Genomic DNA, 23847 nt, shown 5'->3' with positions numbered 1-23847 from the left:
CGAGAAGGTATGAATCCATTGTCCCAGCAGCCTGGCTAGGACTGCTGCCCAGTGCGAGCTCACTGGGGCCCAGCCTGTTGAAATATCCCGGTTGCTGAGATAATGATAAGGCTGGGATCACGTGCATACATATATACTTGACTCAGTCTACTTGTATCTTAGACAACACAGATAACATATGTAACACAACACACAATCAACTCCCCTCAATAACATGAGCATTGAAGCATCACTTAATAAAACAACAAAATTGAAAACCCAACCCAAACCCGCGTTTGGCGAGGTCTATGGTCACGTGGCACACGTGACCTTATACCGGGCACTGGCCCGTGACATTTTGTCCCCTTATGTCTATGGACAGGCCCATGTCAAAGTCTAATAACCACTACCCTACCCTGATCCTTATACATAGCCAATAGACCATTCAAGACAATAGTTATTTATCCATAAATAAGAATATTCCATAAAAATATGAGAGAAGATAGGAAGAAGGGTAGGTAGTATATGTTTTAACCAAAACAGGGGTAAAGGGAGTGGTGCCCTGAAACGAAGGAACGGAGTGAAAGGGTTTACAAACCCTGCGTAGCTGGAACTTATTGGGTGTAGGCAGACTTTTGACGCCACGGGTTCAACAGCTAAATTTCGCGCCAAGCTTTGTCCTTATTCGCCGCGTTCCTTGGGGATGCACGTGGGACGTCCCTCGCCTACCGCTTTCTTTGGCTTCACTATCCTGTTTTGTCTACCAGGTTCATCCTGGTAGGTCGCCCTGTTTCCCCTTCGGCCCAATTATCCCACAACTCTTCTCTTGTTACCTACTCGTTACTTTATCCCTCTTGCTTCGCTCTTGCTATTGGACCGTTCTTCTCCTTTAATTGAACATGTCACATATATGTGCTTTCTGTTTCTTCTGTCCCCGTTCTTGCAGGCCCTTACAAGACCTTGTGTTGTTTTCTTTCCCGTGCCCGATATAGCTTATACCACAGCCTTCTGCTTCGATAATTATCACTATCATTTCTCATGGACTCCACTCCTGACAATTCCGTGCTGTGCTCCCGCTGTTCGCGATCTACGGCAACGCCTCTGTATAGAACTTGTCCCGCCTGCCGCGAAAAGTCCCGCCTCCAGAGACTTCATCGTCGTTTGCTTGCTACTGGTGGGGGACCGACGTCCGTCTCTACCATACAATTTTCCCCTCAGTCCGCGGCTTCGCCCCAACCTGTGCAACGTACGCTCTGCTCACATTGCGCCCAACCCTGGCAGTCTCCCCGGTATAAAACATGTGATCGTTGCCGCCGGTGGAAACAGGGGCAGCGCCGGCGCCGGCTCGCGAACATACCGGAAACTCTCTCGTCTATGGAGCTTACCGCTGCCTCTCGAGACGGCTTTTCTGCTCCCAGTGTATCTCACCTACATCGGAGAACCCGGTCTTTGCCCATTCAACGACAAAATCATACTAGGCAAAGAATACTTCAACCACGGACGCACCACGACGCTCTGCACCAGGCCATCGGTTTCCTGTGTGATGAATATCGCCACCATGCATTTGCTTCCCAATCATTCCCGCCTGATATATCGCCTTCTGATATACGGAAATCCGTTTCCCGATACGAGGAAGAGACTTCAACAGCTACGAAAGTATCTGTGTGTAGTTCGTGCGGGAGATTTGTTTTACTTGCTGATCTACACTATATGGACGACGAGGATCCTTTGCTACTGCCCCTGAATGGTTTTCTTGATCGCTGTGGCCGCCATGAACAATCCTGGGGGGTGTGCTCTTCCTGTCACGGAGCTCTTGCTCGTGCGGCCATCCCCAAATTCTCCGCCAGAAATCTGGTCAATGTTACTCTCTACCAGAATTACCCACCCCCCCTAGAGGATCTTACCTTGACTGAAGAGTATACTATCGCAAGATGTCATCCGCTAGGTCTGATTTTGAAGTTACGTCCAGGCAGTCGCCTTTCCTCTGTCAGCCACCGTGCGCTGCGAGGTCATTTCATTGTCATCCCCCAGGATCCTGGTCCGCTGCTTCAAATCCTGCCAAGTGCGGAATTAAGGTTGGACAATCTCATCAAAGTTTTCTGGGTAGGGGGTCGTCCCCCATCAGACAGTGACCTAAGACCATATCTGGTTATTCGGAAAACTAAGGTCCTAGAGGCTTTGCAATATCTCGTTCAACATAATCGTTTGTATCGTGGGTTGGTAATTAATCAACCGATGATGGATACCTGGAGCGACGAATTCATCCCATCCGAGCTACGGGATAATATTATCCCACTTCACGAGCCAGACCACCGTGAACGTGAGGGATACACTGTCAATCTGGCGCAGGGTAATTTTGAGAATGATCTCCAAGAAGCACAGCACGAAGCCACACATAATCAAAGTTTGGACCCTGATAGTGCTACACACTTCCTAAGTGGCTCCGTTTCCACAGACATCAACGGTGAACGACAGAACCCTGACGTACGTATGCTGGACACTTTATTTGATGTGGTCACCAATAATTCACGCACATCCGGACAATGCGACATAGACAGTCCCGACGATACTTACAGCCGCTCCATTGCCGACCAACGGATGCCAGCAATTTCTTATACAACCCGTGCTCGGGTCGCATTAATGGATCCGTGGTCGGATGCTCATTACTTTACTGCCGCCTTCCCCACCCTGTTTCCGGAGGGGGTCGGCGGCCATTTAGATGAGCGTGCTATCCCGGTGTCTCTGGGCTCTCTTGCTGAGTGGGCTCTAAATCACCATAGCAGAAGGTGAAAGGACTTGGTGCAGTGATTTTGCGCCTAAGCTAACAATCGCAGGTTTGCCCTCCACAAGACTTTTATGTATCTACTATTCGACAACTTGCAGCTTCGGAGATCGTCCTTAGGCAATGCGTTCCTGGTTAAACGGGCGACATTGGAGCTCTGCTGCACATGACATCGCCTCCTTGACCGTGGACCAGCTGCGAAAGGCCGCAGACGCCATATCTTCTGGCCAAAAAGTCGATGACCCAGTTCTTCGGCGCCTTCAACAACACATTCTAACTATTGGTATGCATGTTCCTGGATCTTTCTCCCAGAAACTGAGGATGCGCTCTGAGATTCGAGGCTTGATTATTCGGTATGGAATGCCTGCCTTCTGGATTACCATTAACCCCTCGGACTTACGGAATCCCCTTGTCCTAATCTGGCGGGCGTAGAATTCCCTGGAGCTATCCCGGCAGGAACTCACACCGCGATCCGTGACACTGTCGCCACTAGTAACCCGGTCGTGGTTGCTGAGTTCTTTCATTGCATTTGTAAAGCAGTCTTACGAGGCCTACTTGCCACTAGGACTGGCCAAGTCGGCATCCTTGGCGATCTGTCAAATCATTATGGTGTTGTGGAAACCAACGGCCGAGGTATGCTGCATATGCATGCCCTTCTGTGACTCAGAGGTAATCTTGCCTTTACCGCTTTAAGGAATCGCCTTGTTACCGATATTGAGTTTGCCACTCGCATGATCCGCTACCTCGAAGCGACTATCGTCCAAGGAATCGACGAGACTATTCCGCATGACCCGGATATACCCCTTCCTAGCAAACCACCATCGGCAAAGGAGCGGGAAACGACGCTGATTTCTTCCTCAGATTGTCGAACGACAGCAACTCCGTAGCACAAAAAACCCAGATACATTCCAAATATCACCATTCAACCTGCTTCAAATACCGCCAGCGTGGTTCGGGCAAAGATGCTTGTCGGTTCGGCATGCCCCGCGATCTGATCCCCATGTCCAAGGTAGATGACTTTGGCTTGATCCACCTCGCACGCAATCATCCCTGGATTAATCCGTGGAACCCCACCATTGCCAGCTGTGTCCGCTCTAACCACGACATCTCTTGGATCCCGACAGTGTTCAAGTCCTTGTCTTTAATCTATTACATCACCAATTATACCACGAAGGACGACGTTTCACCATGGCAGATTGTGGCAAAAGCAGCCCTGTTGAAACAACGAATTGACAGAGCACACGCAACCGAATCTCCAACAACAACCGATCTGCGGCTTCGACAGCAGGGCTTGGACAAATTTGCACTTCGCTGCTTCAATACCCTTGCACATGATCGGGAGATCAGCGGCGTCCAGGTGGCAAGCATTTTGCTCAACCTACCAACTTACTACACAGTCAGCTACAACTTCAACCGCATCAATCTATGGTGGCTTAGACGGTATGTGCGTCAGATCATTGAACCTACTAATGTCGATAACGGTGAATCATCCAGTCCTATGAAGGAAGAACGCTGCGCATATGAAGCTGGCAGAACTGCTCCAATCAGCATATTTGATAACTATAAATGGCGTGGGCCATATCTTGCTTGCCTCACACTCTTCGAATATTGTATGCTCGTACGACCCAGGCATGTCCGAGATGCGATTGTAGACGACCTCTGCTTTGACCTGCCACACCCTCAAAGCAAGACTCATATGCAACGCCTGGCTCGCGACTCATCACAGGTCGCCACTGTCAACTTTAACGGGCAGCTAACTGAGTTTCAAGCCACAGAGGATGCCGTCCCTGGAGGCCATCCGAAAATGGTCGCAAGTATGAATGACCTGGCGGAGATATTACTCGGGTTATTTGTTCCTTGGGATCGGTTGCCCGTACTTTTCCAGGAACATGCCGTTGCCGTAGAGCCGAAACGGAATGCTTGCTCTCAAATATGGGCTATCGTTGAGCCCACCCTCCAGCCCTATAACCGAACCTTTGCGGGGAATGTTGAACTGCTGCGAAAGTCCAAAGAAGACGGCGAGGCTGATGCGAAGCTTCGACAAGTACCGATTGGAGTTGACTCTATATTCGACCGCGATCTTGATGAGCTTGGAACAAGTAACTTTGACTCCGATGCTGACGAAACCATCGACAATCTGGATGAAAGTGTGAATGTCGAGACTCTAATCGCCGCCTATCACTCCGTCACAAAGACTTGGGACCATGAAATTCTCATCACTGAGCGACGTGTCCCTTCTTTGGTACACACGATTACTCGGAATCGAGGTGCACTGCTACAAAACCTTCTACCACTCAATCTCTTTGACATCACTGTGTCTGGGACCTCTGGTCTCAGTTTCTTTTCGTCGTCCACGTTGCAGCAATGGGAATCTCGACTCAAAGAACTTGCCAAACTTGGTGAACTTGCTCCAGTGCACAACGATGCAATAGGGTCAGCGTATGATATAGATGACTTCACTTTAAATGTAAATGATGGCATCTTGGAGCCTACGCTCAATGAGCCGATCGCGATTCCTATCCTACTGGACCAGCGGTCAGTTGTTGACACTTCGAACCCTGCCTCTTTAACTTTGCTCGTCAGCGAGTTTATTCCGTTAAACACGAAACAGCGTCTCGTCGTTGAAAAGGTGCTAAGCGGGGCATTAGGCTGGGCGAACCATCCTTACGATCCTTCGAAGCGAGATCAGACTCTCCTTTATATCGGGGGTGAAGGGGGTGTGGGCAAGAGTCAAATCGTCAAAGCCATTTTGACCGGGATGGATCTAATTCGCCGCAAAGAAGAGGTGATCGTGATGGCCCCCACTGGTGCCGCAGCGGACAACATTGGTGGTAACACGTTCCACACATCTCTGGGAATTTCTATTACCCGTAATCAAGGACATACCATAACTTCTCGCGTGAGAAAGCTCTGGTCCCGGAAAACAATTATGATCATTGATGTAGTCAGCATGCTGGATCTAAGTATGCTTAGTGTCATTAACAACCACTGCAAAATGGCGCGATCCCTCGATCAACGTTCGCCCGACTTATTCGGCGGTTTACCTATAGTCATTCTCATGGGTGACTTTTTCCAGTTTCCACCTGTTCGAGGCCCTGCATTGTGGAAGGAACCAAGAAGGGAGAATGATACGGACGAGAACGGTCGACTCATATGGCATCAATTCAGAGATGTGATTGTCTTGGACGAGCAGATGAGGCAATCCGCGGACCCCTCATTTCGATGCCTCCTCTCCCGAGCAAGGACATCGACTTTATCCGAAGGCGACCTACGCCTGCTAAACTCTAAGGTCGTCACCTCCTTGGTGGACCCTCAGCTGGACGCTGCGACGACAGTGGTAAAGCTCAATTCCCTTCGTCACCAGATCAATCGTATTAGGATGGAACACTTTGCCAAGGCTCGCTGCCAGAAGATCTACGCCTTCCCTGCTCATCACACACGAACCAAGTCCACTAATCCAACCAACCCTCGCTTGCGTGTCGACGACTTGCTCCGACAACCGGATCAAGGCACTATGATCCCCTTCCCGGGAATATTTCTGTACACACGGAATATGCCTTCAGTCATATTATCAAATATTTGTACTCGGTTGGGACAAGTCAATGGGGCGACCGGTACCGCTGTCGGTGTTGCCGTTGACCCGGCAGGCGAGTAGTCCTCCCTTACGCAGAAACTTAAAATCTAACGCTAAATTGTCTTAGCCGAGTTCTATAACATTGACGATCTGTATTTCCTCTGCACTAAACCTCCTGCGTGTGTTTTATTTGAGCAGGGCAAATCAAGCACGTTAGGTTTCGAAGGTCTTGCGCCTGCTATCGTTCCTGTCTTCCCCCTAGAAAGATCAATCACTCTGCAGGGTTACTCTGTCCGCAGGAGACAAGTCCCTATGTGCCCGGCGTTCTGCCTCACAGACTACAAAGTTCAGGGTTCAACACTTAACGCCGCGATTCTGGATCTTAGAGATGACCCAACGATACGCGGTCGAGACCGCCACCAAAAGTTCTGCTCAACTTACGTACAATTGTCCAGATTACGAACGTCCGAAGGCCTCCATCTTCTGCAGGAAATCGAAATGAAGGACCTCCAATTCGAACCTGATCCCCGCATTCTCGCAGAAATGCAAAGGCTTCAGGACCTGGAGAAAGTGACTTTAGGTGTTTGGAAGCATTCAACTTAACGATTTCGTTTCCCGTATGTAGTACTACTTATAAGGCATATCATCATTTTCGCGCACATTACCGATACCGCTTACACTATCCTTCGAGGCTGCGATCGGTACACAGGCTAAATCTCCCCTTCTCCTGCTTCAGCTTATAAGAATAGAAATATTCTCAGACCTTAACAAACCACTGAATGCTTAGCAAAGACACTACAAGTGACAGTTACAACACTCCACTAGGAAATCAAAGCCTATAGTAGTTCTCTATAGATGCGATGATCACTTCTTCTATCTATCATTATACGTTCATATATATGCTATAGGCGAAAGGGAGCTGACCGAAACTACCAATAGTAGATCATTACCCTACACCAATGAGTCTAACACCTCCGCAAATCATTTACTTCCACGTGCTACATGCGTAACTGACAAAACTTAAAGTCATCCACTAATTTTCTTTACGAAACCAGCGGTGAGATACATTTAGAACATGTCATATTTCTGTTCGTATCTAAAACAGGGATCTCTCTCCAAAACATATCTTACCTAGATAAACAAGAGTCTCTCTTGCCTGCTTCTCCTTCTAACCTACAATCACTCTATAAACCCCGCTAGAACGAGCATACTCTATTTCGGCTGCTTTTCCTGGGTGATCTTTATCTACACCTGACAACGTTATGCCTTCAAATTCAACTTACCCGGCTGTTATTCATATTCGGGACTTTGTCGAACATATCGAACCGGACCCTACACGCCCTGGTAAGGGGCAGTCCATGCAGCTCCGTATCTCCCTCAACATACCTTTAAAGGACATTCAATCAGAGGATGTCGAACACGATGAGATTCCCACTCTGATCAGGTTTTTTAATGAGGGTAACCAGCCTGACCTTTATAAGCCGAACACTTTTGTCTATTCCTCAGGATCTTTCCTGACTACTTCTGACAATGATGAGGAATTTCATATTATTATCCATGCTCACACTTTGCACCGGTGAGTTTACCTTATCTGCTACAGAGCTAAATTAACACAACTAGTCATCCGGGAAATGAAGAAGATACTGAAACATATTTCATGCACTGCCCCGAAGCTGCTCAGCCTACAGTGACATTTCTCGGTATTGTTCTTGAACGTGGTGGTGAACTAAACGGCGGGCCAACTCTTCTTCACTACCGTTTCCGGACTACTGTTTACAACAGTTCCACTCGAACCTATCACACCTTCCCAGTCACCGTGTACTTCAAAAACGGTCCGCGATGGGCCAACTTTCCAGCACTAAACATCAATTCCTATGTTTTCTTGACGGGTCGCATTTTCGGCCTCACAAAAAAACATCGCCAACTAGCCGTCGTCACGGATGATATTCATTTCCTCCCAACACCAACCCATCATTTGCCCGCTACCCCATCCTCGACTGGTAAACGGAAGCGTGTTGGCCGTTGGTCCCAACGGGCAGGCCCTCAAACCCCGACTAAATCGGCGCCAAGTTCGCTGACCGATTCCCTTCCTTTCGTCCATCCACGACTAGATTTCTCTGCTACAGTCTCCCTTGATGATGAGGATGAGGGCGCTACACAAATTACCTGGCCAGTAAGTGCCGACGAAGACGAACCCTCGCCACCAGCTACCACAGCACCTCCAGAGACGCGTTCTCGGAGACAACGAAAAACATAATACGTTTTTATACTTGCGCGATCCACGTAAAAATGGTCGTTTAACAGCTTACTAATATTTCTGCCTTCCGAAGCGTTGCGGCGGTTAGTCATGTCGTGTTTGTTCTCATTGGTCACCGCTCATTTGCTTTGTGAAGTGTCTTGTCGAGCAAATCAAAGTCCCATATTCCTTATACTGCCTCATCCCTGCCTTTCCTTTCCATCGTTTCAGGGCCACAGCGTGCGAAAGCGCGCGTCACGAGTTTTATTGGGGTTGCCTCACAATGCCTGTAGCCTCACGTGATATCTACACCGACATTACTGAGGGCCTCTTCCTCCCACAACTGCTTCACGAGAGTCAGTTGCTTGCCTCTGCGGGTAGCTCGTCATCTCTCACGCAGTCAAGTCTTGATTTTGTCCCTCCCGCCTTCCCTCTTTATATAGAATCCACTACAATACAAACACATTGCCTCCCTTCAGGGGAGCGCGGACGGGCCGTATCTGACGCTACGGTCTACGACCGCAGCAACAGGTGACCCGTTACGGCCAAACTACACTCTTCTTGCTTCTCTTGACTGCGTGAGGTCACCAATAAATGATAGAATTAATATCAGATGACTCAGCAGTCCATATCACAAAATCAGGTCGAATCAGGGCAGAACTAGTCTGTGCCATGGCCCGCAAATGGGTAGGTCAAGTCAACCCGCAACCCGTCCCATGCGGGATGCGGGTTCGGTGCGTTCACCCATGTTGTGATATGAGGCTGGTGCAGATCAGGAACAACGCCGCACCATCGGAAATAATTCCCCAAATGCCTATATGAAGAACCAAGTTGATTGGAAATCAACTTGGTCTTCTCGCTGTATATATAGACTCAGATGTTCCCTCTAGAGAAAGAACTTAATTATATACCTCTGAACTACTACAACCCACGCTAGCCCATCTGGGTCGTCCGATGATGAGCCTCGGAAAAAGGGGCCAACCCATGCCAAAGCCTAACGGAAACAATAATATGGGAGATTTTCATGAAAAATTGAGTATAGGACACGGAACGAACAAATAAAATGTGTGGGATAAGTGAGCCCTTGTTCTCGCAGACTGGGGTCCCAAGGCCCTAACCTCCAAACCAAGTAGTTTGGAGTTACCGCTAACTAAAGGGAAGTAAGGGCACAGTACAGCAATGAGCTTTAGTGCCCATGTATAGGCGACTTCACCTTCCACGCCGCTGTAGGAAGGTGAGAAATAAAAAATATGAGATCAAGCGGTAGACTGTCCCGATCAGAAACAACATCCTTGATCTACTATTAGCATATGGCCCAGGATCAAACGTCGCAAATCAAACGTAACGCAGAGAAGGCATACCATAAATCAAACCCCGTCCTGCCTGTGATGAACCCTGTTACCTCTGCCGCCGGTCCGATATTATATAGATAAGACAGTGGGGCCGTATACTCATTGAAATTGGCTTCCGATAACCACACCTAGAGCGACTCCCAGTTAACGAGCCAGTATTAAGGAATGGTACGCAAGAACATACACCAGGGCAAATATACCACAGCCACGATAAGTTCCATCCCTTGACCGTCGCCAGACGCGGCGCACACCCAGACAGGGCACAGAAGAAAACGCTGACCAGCATGGTAATCATAGGCCCATTTTTTGGTGATGTTACAGCCGATATTATACTAGCTGCTCCATAAACACCTTGTCTATTATTTAGCAGTTGATCATTCAATAATCCATAAGGAAGCATACAGTAAAAATACAACAGGTTGAGGACGAGCTGGGTTGGAAACGACGTAATTGGCGTCGTAAGTATTAAGTAGAATGCCGTGAAGTGTAAGGTCGATAAAAACATTCGAACCAGAGTGGAGAGTACTTTGCCGAGGAAGTAGGCGCTCTCGGAGTAGCCAGATGAGGATTCCCTGTGGAAGACGAGTTCTACGACCATATTGTTAGACTTCTGTAGATGAGACATGAGCCACGATGAGACACTTACTCTCTTCGCCAAAGGTTTTGACGCCGGCCGGGCCAGCCGCACATCCTGAAGGGAAGGGTTAGTAATATTACTTGTTATTTGGAACTGGGACATCCTACCAATTGTTAGGCAGAGTAGCATCCCTTGCTCTGTGAGAAGTCGGTAGCTCACAGGGCTCGATAATAGCTGGAATGGGGAGTGGAAGAACCCTTGAAAAAGATGTCCTTTGAATTCGTAATTGGATAGCCCGATGAGAAGGCCTGTGCCTGCGCCAGTTATAATTTCAAGTAAAACGCTAGGGTATTGTCTCGTTTGTTGCTTCATGCCCCTTATGAAAGCCAAGAACACTTGATGATGCCACAATGCACGTCTTTGCCTGCAGTGACGTATTAGTTCACGTAAATCTCTTTGTGGTGGTTCAGCGCTTGTTTCGCGAACATGGACAAGGTCAATATTGTCATGACAGGACATGATATCCATCATCGTATCGGCCGGATTGGAGGTCTCTGGGAAATCATATCCCGAATCCAGGAAGAACTGTCTTGCGCTCGCAGCCGCACCAAAGTAGATCTGTCGTCCCCGGTTTAAGAGCAGAAGATCGTCAAGAGACGCGAAAATCTCGGGTCTGGGCTGATGAATCACGCAAACTATAGTGACTCCATGACTCGTCAAGGACTTTAGGAGCTCGATTACCGAAAGAGCGGTCTTCGCGTCTAGACCTGATGTGGGCTCATCGAGGACGATGATGCTGGGCGCAGCGGCCAGCTCCAGCGCGATATTGACACGTTTCCGCTCGCCTCCTGAAAGACCTCTCTTCCCCACTTCGCCGACAAGTCTTTGGCGTACATTGCTGAGCCGCAGACTAGATATAAGATTGTCGACATATTGCCGGATTTCTTTGTCCGTCTGCGACCGGCCGAGTCGGATTCGTGATGAGTATAGAATATTCTCCTCCACTGTCATATCAGGGAGCATTATATCATCTTGAGGTACGAGCGCCAGTAGATCGCGTAACCTATTCAATGTCAAATCTCGGACTTGTAAATTCCACTCAGGAGAAGAATAGGATATGATTACTCAGCTGCTTGGCCAATCTCACCATTGACGAGGACCGATCCGGTAGTTGCTTTGATCCTTCCAGTCAGTATGTTGACTAGAGTTGCTAAAGAGCCACGTCAGTCACAAAACAGATACCGGGGTTTTCAGAAAGATTTGAGGAGACTGACATTTTCCTGACCCAGATGGCCCCATCACCCCCAAGAAAGACCCCGCGGATATTACTCCATCTTGTAAGCACAAGGTCTCCAAACCTGACCTCGTTGGACGCATGCTGAGACTGTGAAATGCCACATCGATACCGCGAATGGCATCATAAGAGCCAACTCGGCCGAAGAACTGACTGACGTACAAACTGCTTTCAGCGGGGTCTAAATGTATGCTCTTGCGTGTGGTCGTTCCGCTGCACTCAACTTCTTTCTCTGAGACTGGTACTCCGGGAACCGCTGGCAATAGACTCGTCTTCCCACGTAATCGTTTCAATATCCAGCCAGATACGAATGGCCAAGCAACCAAAGTGATAACAACGACATCGAACGAAAAGGCACAAAGCAGGCCAGCGGTCGGAATTTCCCTTATGCTGCCTTCTGGGCATGCGGAAAGTCCAAAGCACTGAAAAGGCTCCACTGTCCCCAAAGGGCAGAAATGTCCTTTGGGACATGGGATCTGACTTTTCCCGCCAGATGGACAGTAGTAGCCTGGCTGGCAGACAGTCGGCTCGTATATACCTTGTGCTTGATTGCACATGTTGTGATACTCTTGAAGCTGTGTCAGACGGCACTGGGGGGTGGGGGGGCATATCTCCCGTGGATTTTCTAAACTGTTGTTTGGGCAGTAAAACCCATCCAGACAGGTCACCGTAGATGACAAGGTGGCCCCATGCTTTCTCGAAAGACATGTTGTATTGGGTGAGGGAGACATCTGTATACAGGTGTGAAATTAAAGTGAATGTAAGAAAAAACCCCTTAAGTTTAATATGGATACAGTTGATAATGGCTCAGACAAGCTTACGCAAGGGAAATTATATCAAAAAAGAGAACTTTGATTGCTCATGATGACTAACTAGTTAACGCAAGGGGTACAATTGTTTCATTGTCGCGGACGCTGCCATCACGATGCCTTGCATTATTGAAAAAGTGTTTTCTACAAAGCGGTATGTGATATCGGAATGTTCCACTGTCTTGGTGAATTTCCTCGATCGAATTCCATATCACACCTATTAGCTTATTTGGATCATTACTTGGTCGAAGCTGTCGGCAGCTGATCTGCCGTGCAGGGGAAGGGCTACATAATAGCGTGGAAACAGAAGAAAGGGACAAGATCTGTATTCCGAGAGATGGAGGAGAGAAGAGAGAGATAGAGATCTAGCTAAAGATATGCACGCGCTGACAAACGGAGGGGGTCAGCTGACCCCATATACTCCATAGACGCATATATGGTTTTCCTTTGTGTTTTACCCGATTCTCATTAGATACTGTTGGAATATGGTGCTAGGTGACCCCGGTTTTTGCTCCAGTGTTTCTTTGTCTATACAGTTCTTTCCCTCTCTCTTCTTCCTTTCTCCGTCTATCTCGAAATACAGATCTTGCTCCATACTATGTGCATCCATATTTCTACGGCCGATAGCAGTATCCAGCGGTGGACAGATATCTAATCAACACGCTTATTTGTTTCTCCATGATGTATTAAATTACATAGCCACGCAAAAACTTCGCAATTTTAAAGCAACATGATGAAAGATACCGGATACATCTGTATGATCGATACCGAGTTTTACAATTTGAAAATGATAGAATTAGCCCTAGATATTTTTTCAAGCATAGCCGTTACGTGGCGAGCGCTTGGCCTTAAATCCTTTTTTTTCCGAGCTTGACCTCCGTCAGCTCAAAGCTTTCAGGCACAAAATACGACGTAATTGTCAACTCGCCAGATTGAAACATGCAATTGATGTACGCATGCATATGACTTTATGTTAGCCTTCTGTCTTCAGCTAACCCATCCAGTATATGAAAAGAGTTCTAGCAATACTGGCTGCGGCCCTGAGCCGCCATCCAGTGAGTGATTGCCTTCGCAGTCCTTAGGTCGTCTCGTGCGTAGTTCCGAAGAGGCGCATAAAATTTGACCCGGGGGAACTCCCCAGCCACGTCAAAATAGTAGATATAGTCACAGAGGCCATTAAGGGCCTCGCTGAAGTTCTCTCTGGCAGATGGTCGGGGCTGATTGGCCAGAGAATCTCGGCGTCCTCTGGGCAGTCTTCAGGTAGGGACGTAAATGCCCTCATCAGATCTAACAGATGACCGGGATTACGGTCGAGACCATTGATGAGGTCTCCCAAAGTCATTATGTCACAGACCGAGGACCTACTAGTCCGCGGGGTGTGAAAGTAATACTTCAACCGGGATACCGATGGGTCAACATCATCGATGGCGACCAAGATGGGGTTGAATACTTCGTGATGGCTCTCGAGAAAAGGATTGAGATTGTCCAAAGCGAGATAACGAGGCTTCAACACGCGAAAGTTAATCTCCACTCAGGCAGAAGCATGAGACCCCTCTGTGCGAGCTCTTGCGGACAAAATTAAGATTGAGCCTCGATTCATGTGTCCAGAGACTCAAGACACTTTCCTGTTGAGGTCGCCCATCTAGTGCCCGATTTTGCCCGCTCCGTGTAATTTGTCTTGTTGTGGTCGTAGAATGCCGATAGAAAGTACTGGGGTACAGTAAGATCGAGTCCAGGAATGATGTGCAGCAGATGGTGCAGGAGCTCCTATACAGGAGTGTGACTGAGGGGGTCCAACGCTGTCCCTGGAAATCGATCGTTCGGATCGAACGTGAAGCGTACATCCGGCTTCCATATTAGCGAATTCCATTTCTAACAACACTCAACGGGGATTCCATCGCAGGTCAGGCGAAACTTCCACGGAACACAGCCACCTTTGTGGGGCTGAGGGCCGAGATAAGGAGCCTGGAAAGTAGGGTTAGCACGATGTCACCTTTTCAAGGGTGGAGGGCCGAGTAGAACTAGGATATCAAGAACCATACGATCCAATGGTAGCGGAAGACGAGATACTCCTATTGCTTTTCTGGGGCATGGCTGGCTGCTTCCAACAATTCAGCGAGATGCTGCCCCGTGACCGCCCACCAGTGGTTTTGATCCAGATTCCTGGATGGAAGCATCTTTAAAATTTTCTTCCATACTGAATTTGTCGGACCCGACTTTGCTGGCTGGTGTTTGTTTGGTCCATAACAACAGACACCTCGAAGTTGGGGCTAGGGAATTCAGTGATACTTCGACCGGGACAGTCATGTTATGAGAATCATTATTTGGATCTGAATGGTCCTAAAAGATTATGCTTGAGGACGAATTGAACTCGAGCTATTTCTAGCTTAATGCTCTGGCCTTAAATGTATCCTAAACGCGGGATATATATCATGTGACATGGCGATTGTAGTGCAGGGAATCAAACCAGTCAACTATTCTGTGAGGTATGTCTGTAAAGATGCAGTATTACTCCCAGTTGTCAATCCATTTCCTTGCATTGAATGGTCTGATAGGTATTGGGTACTGATAAATTGAACAGCGTGTAAATCGTTTGGAAGGGTAAAGTTAAACCAAACGCTCGATACCCCTGACTTGTCCAAATTCATAACCCTTTACATCACTGCATACCTTAAAGTGTAAAGTGCAGTAGCCATTATGATCATATGGTTCGATCGAGACGATATGGCGTAGCTGTGAGTCATAATAGCCATGAATCGATAGTTATTTTGTAGAGTTTTAATAGGTTTGTTAGGGGTACGTCAGAAAGGATGATGTCAGGATGGATTTCCCAGCAAGGAGTCATCAGCAAGGGGTCATCAGCAAGGGGTCATCAGCAAGGATGTTTCTTTTCCTCTAAACATTACTGAAATGACTACTTGCCGTCTAGCTTCTTGAAAGTCTTTCTGGGTGGAGCTCGGGGACCTCGGGGTTCATAATAAGTCATTTTATGTTAATGTAGCCCATCCAGTTTCAATCTGTCAAATTTCACTTGCGCTAAAGGCTATCTTGCCATGGCTACTCCTCGGGATGTCACCATTGATAGACTCAATGGGAACTGGACTTTGGTAAGGATAATTGTTTCCCTGGAGAACAAAACATCTAGGAACCAGGGCTTATAAAGTCAGAGCAAAAGCTTGTCAAGTGAATTAGATCTCATCTTCAAACTTGTACGTACCATTGTCCATATTCCCTTAATTTCAAGACTAATGTTAAACAAATAACAAAATCCAGCAAGGGATTAACTGGCTCCTCCGCAAGGCCATCTCCTTAACAGACATCAATCTCAAAATCTGCACATCTCACACTTTGAATTCTGAAACGGGGGAATCTGTCGCTAAAATCGAATTCCTACAATCCCCATCTATCGGCAGCCTTGCTTCAACTACTGAGGTGCGCGTGCTAAACTGGGAGGCACAGACGCATTTCGATTACTTTTTTGGGGAGGTAGTGTGTCGGAGCTGCTTTGTCCGAGCCTCCCCTACCACTCAGGATGATGGTTGCCTGAGACCAGATTTTGAGTTGCAAGTTGGGCAGTTAAATATCGATGCTAAATTGTTTCTCAGCGGAGAAACATCTGCATCCGGAGTTAAAAGTCATGCTTCCTCGGATGGATTCCTTGTGGAGCAACCAGGAATTGACCAGGCTTGTAATCAGGGGTTGTGGGTGCATACGCATGAGAGAAACCTGGGTTCGGGTTGGGAAGTAGAGCAGGTAAGACATTCTATCCATTTTGCGGTATATGCTCGAGGAAATTCTTCTTATAATTTTCGTTAACCTTGATTGATTATTAATAGATCTGGGGCTTCGAAATGATCAACGAGAAGCGGTACTTCACGCGCAGACTGGTCGTCACTGGAGCTAAAGGGCGATATCTCTGCGGAAAGTTGGTCTACGACTTCAACAGGTATAGCAGCTAAGATCTGAGATGAAGATAAATTGTTGATCCCTTACGACATAATTATAGCAGATATATCTCCAATGTTATGTTTGATGTACGGAATTTATATTCTAGTGGGCCAAAAGCGGTAATTAGTGGACCGATAGACCATGTTATAGTGGAAGTTATTGACCGATCGTGACGGATAGTGGAGTTATTAATACTAACGCGCAGGAATCTAGGGCTAAATGTTAATTCATACCTAGTGGACCTAAATAGTCTATACCTTACCAGACAGAAAATTCGTTTTTGCTTTATCCAAATGAATTAATAATAAACAACTATATTACGCTTATATTTAGTCTCTCTTAAAGGTTCCCTATAATCCTTTTGTAATGGTTACTAAGTTGTCAGGCTCGAGACCTGTGACTAGGCAAGGATATCGGACAGCAGAGATCGGATTGGATCGTTGATACACAGACTGATTCTTGTTTTTCAAGAATCATAGCCATCAGCGTGCGTTCTAATGTCATTAAGGCTAGGGCAGACCTGCATATGCAAGCAACTATGTAAGTGACTTAGGGGATTCGGCTATATATCGGCTTGGTTTCAGTTGAGGGTCTGAGGTATACTCCGAATCCCGTGACACCTTTGTAGATAGGAATCAGAAGGTAATGAGAAGGCTCCTATGACCTATGACTAGGTACTAATGGCTCTAGCACCGAGCTGCGTATTAGGACATTTTAGAGGCCAAAACTGTGATCTCGACCAAGCCATGATTGCGAAGCTTGACCACATGGAGCGGGCCGTGCGGGAATTCCTCTAGATTATATGTTGGCTAAAAAAGAGACAGGAGCTGACATGGGCTTCTATAAACAAGGCGGTAAGCTTTAAACGTCTTAACCGAATCTCTATGAGTCAAGCCTTCAAGTTACTGTATCCATATAATATATTGAAACTATCATTTCGAAAGTTTGTTTTCTTGCCTTTAATGTTCCTTACGGTAAGCGACAGCCTGACAAGGCATTGATCTTGAGACCATGGCTCATTAAAATTTTGAGTCGCTTTGGTATGAACACTGACCTGCTTCAAGACAATCCTGACTGGAGGTGGTATCTTTTGTTTGATCTTCTATCCCTTGTATTACTGGTTGGTTTAATTTGGTCAATATCGAAGTATGCCTCTATTAGTACGATCATCCTCTTATACCACCAATGATGCTGATGTCCATACTTTAGTAAAGAGTGCTAGGAAATTTACGAGACAGGTGGAGACCACATTCGCACCAAAGTAATGATACGTTACCCTCAAGCTCTTCCATGCGACTCTAAATATAGAAACGAAATTTCGAGTACCCGCTGAGAAATCAAGGAGTGCGAGCTTACTGTGCCAGATCCTGGAATTATATAGTTAAAGTAGACTCGACATGGGCTTTTCCATGGACAAATTTTTTCTGTTCATGGACAGGACTCTCTGTTTTACGTAATTACCATGAAATTTATAGAAAAACATTAAAATAACCATTGTAGTGGGGGTTTCCGCTCTCAACATCGGCACCCCAGAGTCATGTGACTAGGGCCTTAGTAACAAGTAGTTAGTAACAAGTTAACAACTTGTTACTAACTAACAAGGCAGTCATTTAGTTTCGGGAGAATAAGTAGCGTTCGTTCCATAGTATCAATATCATCATACATATTCACCCTTATAACAATATTCTACTGAGACTGCTGAGGTTGCGGTATCGATATACTGCTTATGAAAGGTTCTGGTATTCGTTCTATCATCTCTCTATAGCGTCTCGCTCTGTCTACGACTCCTGCACTCTGTGAGTGTGGTGGTTTTGTCCTCTTGCAATCGACCTGTCTGCCAACGCAGACTGCCAACGAGCATTCCCATCTTACAACATGTAATAAATATGTATTGTATACATATTACCATTCATGGACAGATTTTTTGTTCCCTATATCCATGGGCAGACCTATGTCAAAGTCTACGTTATAATAAGGCGTAGTAGACTATTAGTCGCATAGAAGCCGCATGGATGCGTGCAGTTAGACTCGCTATGCCTATGGTGAATACTGTACCTACCACTACCCTTAAGCCTGCCGCTGAGCCTACTATAGCTACTATTGTAGGAGCGCCTCCGTCGCTTCCTCCCAAATCTTCCGGCTTATAAGTATGATCTAAACGTCTTCCTAATCATACTGAGTTAAAGGAGAACGAAGGGTTTAGGCTTTAACATAGGCCGGCCGATGTAGAAGTCTACCTATAGGGAGAATGGGGCGGGTTAAGGTGCGGGTTCACGCAGGTTATGGCACAGCTATTTTATCTAACGTTATTCAGACCTTATAATCTCGCTTCTTATAATGAAATAACTACTAAAAAACACTATAAAAAGTTAAGATCATTTAAAAGTAGTCAAACCTCGTTTACAATATAGATTAGGTCTAAAGTATCGTCGAAGGCACCGAGCCTTTTCCCAAACCCCTCGACAACGCGACTAGCCGAAGTCTCCAATTACATATGAAATTTATCCATCTCCCATGCATTCGATGGCAAGATACCACGCCTTTATCTGAACTTGAAACCTAAATGTGATCATTTCAAAACATACGGTTGTTTAGCCAACTGTCTCGTCTCACTCTTTCACAGCTTTCAGCGTGGCACCCACGCACAAGGATATGCTTATTCTTGAGTGATATTCATAAGACCATCAATTATTAAGGAAGCAGGCAATGGACTTGCTATCCACCTTGGATGGCTAGAGCATAATGCTCCAAGCATTTCCCCAAGCTGTTTGCATGTAGTAGTTGGGAAAGTGTTTCCCGAAACCTTCGTCTCTCAGTTGGTGTAACCAAAACCATATAAAAGCTTAACAATCAACCAAACCAACCATCCTTTCTGCGCAAACTTCTCCATGACATACTGAATGTGCCCCTTTCTATCCAGCAGCTGGCCCGCGAGGTCAATGTTGTTAAACAATTGCAAACCCGAAAGATCTTCGCCAGTGAGTTTCGTGCTCAAAGATACAGTTCGTTCTTCTGAAAACTCAAATGAAGCCCCTAAGATTACATATAGACGATTGAAGTGATGTTGCTCTTGGGATTTCCAATCAGCTGAAACCCAAGAAATAGACGAATTCCAAGGAATCCGACGATTCATCAAAGCTCCTTGCCACCATTCCTGGAAGACCATTCGAGCTTTTTTCCCGCTGACAGCATGGACACAGCCATAAGTTCCTACAGCTAGATGGCTGAGGAGACGATCGACAACAACATCAACGGGAACCTCATCTATATGGGTTTGTGTCTCTGGTGATACAACACGGGTCGCAATTTTAACCCTGGGAGACAGAGTCAATGCTATTCCAGCGGCAAGCATTGTTGACGGCGTGGATATGGGAATGCTATATCCAGGAAATGGAAAGGCCTGGGCTGGCCCAATCACGGAGGGACGGATAATAAGCAATTTCGTTTTATCGGCGTGCTGAGAAAACAGTTGCAGAAGTAGTCGTTCCGTTAGATGCTTCGCGTAGGCATAAGCCCAAGGGAAGTTTTCGGTTTCGAACGACTCGCTCGTGCCGTTCTCTTGGACTTGATTCCATTCGTCCATCGGATCCCCTTGGAGTTTAAGATCATAGAAATCTTCTTTAATTTCCACATCAGAGACAGGGTGCTCAGGTTGAGCGTGAAGGTGAGCATTTGCATATGCACTGGACACGTAGACAAAGCGATCGAGCTCCTTACATGTTAAGGAGAACCTTGCAATCATCTCGCTTGCTCCAATGATCGAATTTTGCAAGCCAGATAAGGGTCTTCCTAGGTTGATGGAAGATGCGGTATGAACAACCGCATTAACGTCCAGCTGAAGTTTCTCTAGCTCTGTTTTCGAGATTCCCATATCGAGCAGGAGCATATCTCCGTCAACTACAGAAAGACGAGTTGAATCTAGCAGCATCTCAACAGTTCTCTCCGATAACCACATTTTCCACTTAGATCTAAGTTTTCTAAAGGTGATGCGAGTTAACAAACAGAGGTATGTCCATTATGAGAGATTCTAGTATAACATTGACTTACTCTACCCCTCCTCGACACAAAATGTAGACATGACAGACGGATGAACGATCGAGTAGACGATACGTAATGGCTGTCCCTAAAAAACCAGATCCACCGGTTATCAGGACTGATTTGCCACTGAAATATTCCCACATGGCCATTAAAGTGGTTATTTGGGTACTCGAAATTCTAGCACAGAAAGGAACATCAATGACAATGGCAAGATCGATGGGAGAAAAAGTGTTAAATGAAAAGAGCACTCGCTTTCCGAGTATAATAACCGTGATTATCTGATATCGAGAGACAGGACAGAGAGGCCACCTAAATATACTTCATGCATATATTACACTAACGTCTTGGATAATTCGCAGCCATTCCCATATGTTGCCTTGGGAATGTAGGGCATGTGTTTGAGTTTTGGGCTTCGACTTATCAGGCCTTTTCATTGAGTAAGATATAGGAAACAATTAAATCGATAAGGGGGGTGTCTGAGACTGCTCGATACCGACAACTACGTAAATTTACGATGTCACACCACCAATATTACCTACTCAATATTCTCCAGTTGCCTGAATAAAATAAATCCCCTACTCAATAATTAATTATTATGCAGGCTTCTCAAGTTCCGCATTCCAGATCTTCTCCAAGCCGAAAGTTATCTGGAGGGACTAGTCCAGAGACTGGAAATAGCATGCAAGGAATTGCCATTACCACAGAATATATTGATGTAAATGACTTTGATCTGCATCCCTAGCATGTTGATGACAGATCATTAACGCAATAGGCTGATTATTGTAGCCAGGGATGGAATAAAGGGGCTGGTGGCTTATCATTCATTCCAATACGCAGATGATGATGCACAGGATACTTTGAACAGGCTAAGCGGAATGAAATGACTTGCCCATTTTTGATAACTTAAATCGTTCACAATTTTTAACGCCTTACAAGAACATTGAAAATCAATTCTTCCCTATTACGTGGAACAATTCCATTTTTATCTACTGCATATCGTCTGAATGATGACACTGGACAAAATAACATCACGCTACCCAAAGACCTCTGCTGTGGTTGTTGGTGCCATGCACCCTCCATTGTGGGATGTTACATTGGGTCAAATCATCGAAGAGCAAGGGAACAGTCATGGAAATAGAATTTTCGCTCATTTCCCGTTACAATCTGTCCAACGTACCTTTGCCCAGCTTGCGAACAGAAGTAGACTTGTTGCCAATGCAATTCTCAGCAGAGGCCTCCGTCATGGAGATACAGTCGGAGTTCTTGCGGGCAATCGCTATGAGCTCTTGGAGATATTCCTTGGTGCTGCTAGGATAGGATGTCCAGTGGTGCTATTGCAACCAGGCTTCTCCCCGGGTGAATTGAAAACTGCTACGATCAAAACCGGTAATTATAATTTGTACCCAGCAATTGGTTGTGTTCTGTCAATATCCTGTCTATATAATGAGCTAAGCCTGATGCTACTAGGTTGCAAATTGGTTTTTATATCAAGCTGGGTCTCTTCAAAGTGCCTCCAGCATCATGTAGACGTTGTACGACACCTTGAAAGTTGCCGGGTGATCATACTCGGACATATCGAACCAGTTGCTCCGGAGACGCCAATGCAGTCCTACAGTGAATTTTTGTCAGAAACAACCCAACATTCTCTTTTCGAGTCCGCACAACTGATGGTTCATCCAAATGATATTTTGGTCCTCCCATACACATCAGGTACGCTCGCTCTTTATCTAGGAAATTTACTCGGAAATGACCTAATTTTCACAGGAACAACCGGGGATCCAAAGGCCGCGATGCTTACGCACAAGTATGTTTGCAAAAAACCTCTCAGATAATGGAGTTTGAAAACTCGAAGATTGACAGCCAGATCTGAAATAGAAATATCATCAATAATGCTCGTTTTTTCGCCTTCGCCAGTGACGCAAATACCTCCGATGTTTTCTGCTCCCCACTCCCTCTATATCATATATTTGGTCTTGTGTCGGGATTCATCGGCTCACTCGTGTCTGGTTCCTCGATAGTGTTTCCAGGCGAAAGCTTCGATGCGGGGCAGGTCGTTGAAGCAATCATTACCTATAGGGCAACTGCTCTGTTCGGTGTCCCTACAATGTTTTTTGCAGAGATTGCCTACCTTGATGCTACAGAGCGCAGGATTGAAAGCCTGGTCAAAGCTATAGCTGGCGGCTCGTCGGTCCCAAGCGTCCTCATAGAAAGAGTCTTGAGAAAGATGGGTGCAAGGCTTCTCGTCGGTTACGGTATGACTGAGTCGAGCCCGGCAACCTTTGCTGTTTCTTTGTGGGAATGGTCGGAGAGGAAATGGGAAACAGTTGGGAAAGTTCTACCTCACACAATTGCAAAAGTGGTCAATCGGGATGGAACGATCGTGCGCCGAGGAGAAAAGGGCGAGCTCTGTGTAGGCGGCTATTGCTTACAAGAGGGCTATTGGCGTGATGACCAACGCACCAACGAGGTTATGAAAAGGGATGAAGACGGCGTGCAGTGGTTGTTCACTGGAGATGAGTGCGTTATTAATAACGATGGATGTTGTACCATCACGGGTCGGCTGAAGGACATCATCATACGGGGTAGGCAGTATCTTTTTTTTTTTTGCTTGTACTCTAAGTTGACTAATGATGAATAGGTGGTGTTAACATCAGTCCTTTGGAAATCGAAGAGAGGCTTGTTAAGCACTCCTCAATTGAAGAGGCGATTGTTGTTGGGCTTGCGGATGAGAAGTACGGCGAGGTTGTCGGGTGCTTCCTAAAGCAGCTTTCAAATGCACCAAAGCCCACAGATGAAGCGGTTCAACGCTGGGTTAGAGAGGAACTCGGCTGGCATAAAGCTCCGGCAGTTGTCTTCTGGACTGGAGACCCTGGAGTTGGGGAAGATTTCGCCAAATCGGGGACTGGAAAATACCAAAGACAGGTGATGAAAGACATTGGTGAACGGATTCTGACAAAGAGCGTTATTATGTGAATCCCTAACTACATCTGTGGTCCCCGTAGTGTGTTATAGAATGATTATAGCTGATGACTTTATAATATATTACATAGTGTATTGGCTCACTAAGACATTTGAGCTCAAGCTGGTTCATGACTGAATAATCGAAATTGGTATACAACTGGCTAGGGGCTCCACAATAGTCACAGTCAATGCCTCCTCAATTGCTTTGTGTTAACCTTATACATAAGTAACCTAAGAGGTAATATGTATATACGCGAGGCACAACTCTAGATAAATTGAAAGTTTCATTACGTCGGA

The 23847-nt window shown here is 46.4% G+C and overlaps 9 protein-coding genes across 9 annotated transcripts; 6 read left to right on the top strand and 3 right to left on the bottom strand.

Moving 5' to 3' along the window:
• Positions 1 to 1017: 1017 nt before the first annotated feature.
• On the top strand, positions 1018 to 2769 carry N7520_008466 (uncharacterized protein; the record flags this gene model as incomplete). The annotated part of the gene is made up of 1 exon (XM_057142400.1): positions 1018 to 2769. The coding sequence occupies one exon, from the start codon at positions 1018 to 1020 to the stop codon at positions 2767 to 2769; it is 1752 nt and encodes a 583-aa protein (XP_056996406.1).
• Positions 2770 to 2884: 115 nt separating this feature from the next.
• On the top strand, positions 2885 to 3193 carry N7520_008465 (uncharacterized protein; the record flags this gene model as incomplete). Its single annotated transcript, XM_057142399.1, has 1 exon — positions 2885 to 3193. One exon carries the CDS (start codon positions 2885 to 2887, stop codon positions 3191 to 3193), a length of 309 nt encoding a protein of 102 aa, XP_056996405.1.
• A 547-nt stretch (positions 3194 to 3740) lies between these two features.
• On the top strand, positions 3741 to 6416 carry N7520_008464 (uncharacterized protein; the record flags this gene model as incomplete). The annotated part of the gene is made up of 1 exon (XM_057142398.1): positions 3741 to 6416. One exon carries the CDS (start codon positions 3741 to 3743, stop codon positions 6414 to 6416), a length of 2676 nt encoding a protein of 891 aa, XP_056996404.1.
• A 1181-nt stretch (positions 6417 to 7597) lies between these two features.
• N7520_008463 (uncharacterized protein) lies at positions 7598 to 8508 on the top strand (the record flags this gene model as incomplete). The annotated part of the gene is made up of 2 exons (XM_057142397.1): positions 7598 to 7911; positions 7956 to 8508. Coding segments are annotated over 2 exons (867 nt in total), but the record flags the coding sequence as incomplete, so codon positions are not given.
• A 2017-nt stretch (positions 8509 to 10525) lies between these two features.
• On the bottom strand, positions 10526 to 12351 carry N7520_008462 (uncharacterized protein; the record flags this gene model as incomplete). The annotated part of the gene is made up of 4 exons (XM_057142396.1): positions 10526 to 10614; positions 10947 to 11563; positions 11648 to 11710; positions 11864 to 12351. The coding sequence occupies 4 exons, from the start codon at positions 12349 to 12351 to the stop codon at positions 10526 to 10528; spliced, it is 1257 nt and encodes a 418-aa protein (XP_056996402.1).
• A 1271-nt stretch (positions 12352 to 13622) lies between these two features.
• Positions 13623 to 14107, bottom strand: N7520_008461 (uncharacterized protein; the record flags this gene model as incomplete). Its single annotated transcript, XM_057142395.1, has 2 exons — positions 13623 to 13848; positions 13872 to 14107. Coding segments are annotated over 2 exons (462 nt in total), but the record flags the coding sequence as incomplete, so codon positions are not given.
• A 1549-nt stretch (positions 14108 to 15656) lies between these two features.
• N7520_008460 (uncharacterized protein) lies at positions 15657 to 16562 on the top strand (the record flags this gene model as incomplete). Its single annotated transcript, XM_057142394.1, has 4 exons — positions 15657 to 15710; positions 15771 to 15812; positions 15877 to 16356; positions 16440 to 16562. 4 exons carry the CDS (start codon positions 15657 to 15659, stop codon positions 16560 to 16562), a joined length of 699 nt encoding a protein of 232 aa, XP_056996400.1.
• A 2801-nt stretch (positions 16563 to 19363) lies between these two features.
• Positions 19364 to 20738, bottom strand: N7520_008459 (male sterility domain containing protein; the record flags this gene model as incomplete). The annotated part of the gene is made up of 2 exons (XM_057142393.1): positions 19364 to 20519; positions 20599 to 20738. The coding sequence occupies 2 exons, from the start codon at positions 20736 to 20738 to the stop codon at positions 19364 to 19366; spliced, it is 1296 nt and encodes a 431-aa protein (XP_056996399.1).
• An 858-nt stretch (positions 20739 to 21596) lies between these two features.
• N7520_008458 (class I adenylate-forming enzyme family protein) lies at positions 21597 to 23562 on the top strand (the record flags this gene model as incomplete). Its single annotated transcript, XM_057142392.1, has 4 exons — positions 21597 to 22393; positions 22465 to 22606; positions 22640 to 23171; positions 23228 to 23562. 4 exons carry the CDS (start codon positions 21597 to 21599, stop codon positions 23560 to 23562), a joined length of 1806 nt encoding a protein of 601 aa, XP_056996398.1.
• Positions 23563 to 23847: the final 285 nt, after the last annotated feature.

This window comes from Penicillium odoratum (assembly GCF_028828045.1).
Source record: "Penicillium odoratum strain IBT 22623 chromosome Unknown utg000005l_segment0_segment0, whole genome shotgun sequence".
Taxonomy (NCBI): Eukaryota; Fungi; Ascomycota; class Eurotiomycetes; order Eurotiales; family Aspergillaceae; genus Penicillium; species Penicillium odoratum.
Note: the sequence above shows the minus strand (reverse complement) of the source record. Positions and strands in the feature narration are given on the sequence as shown.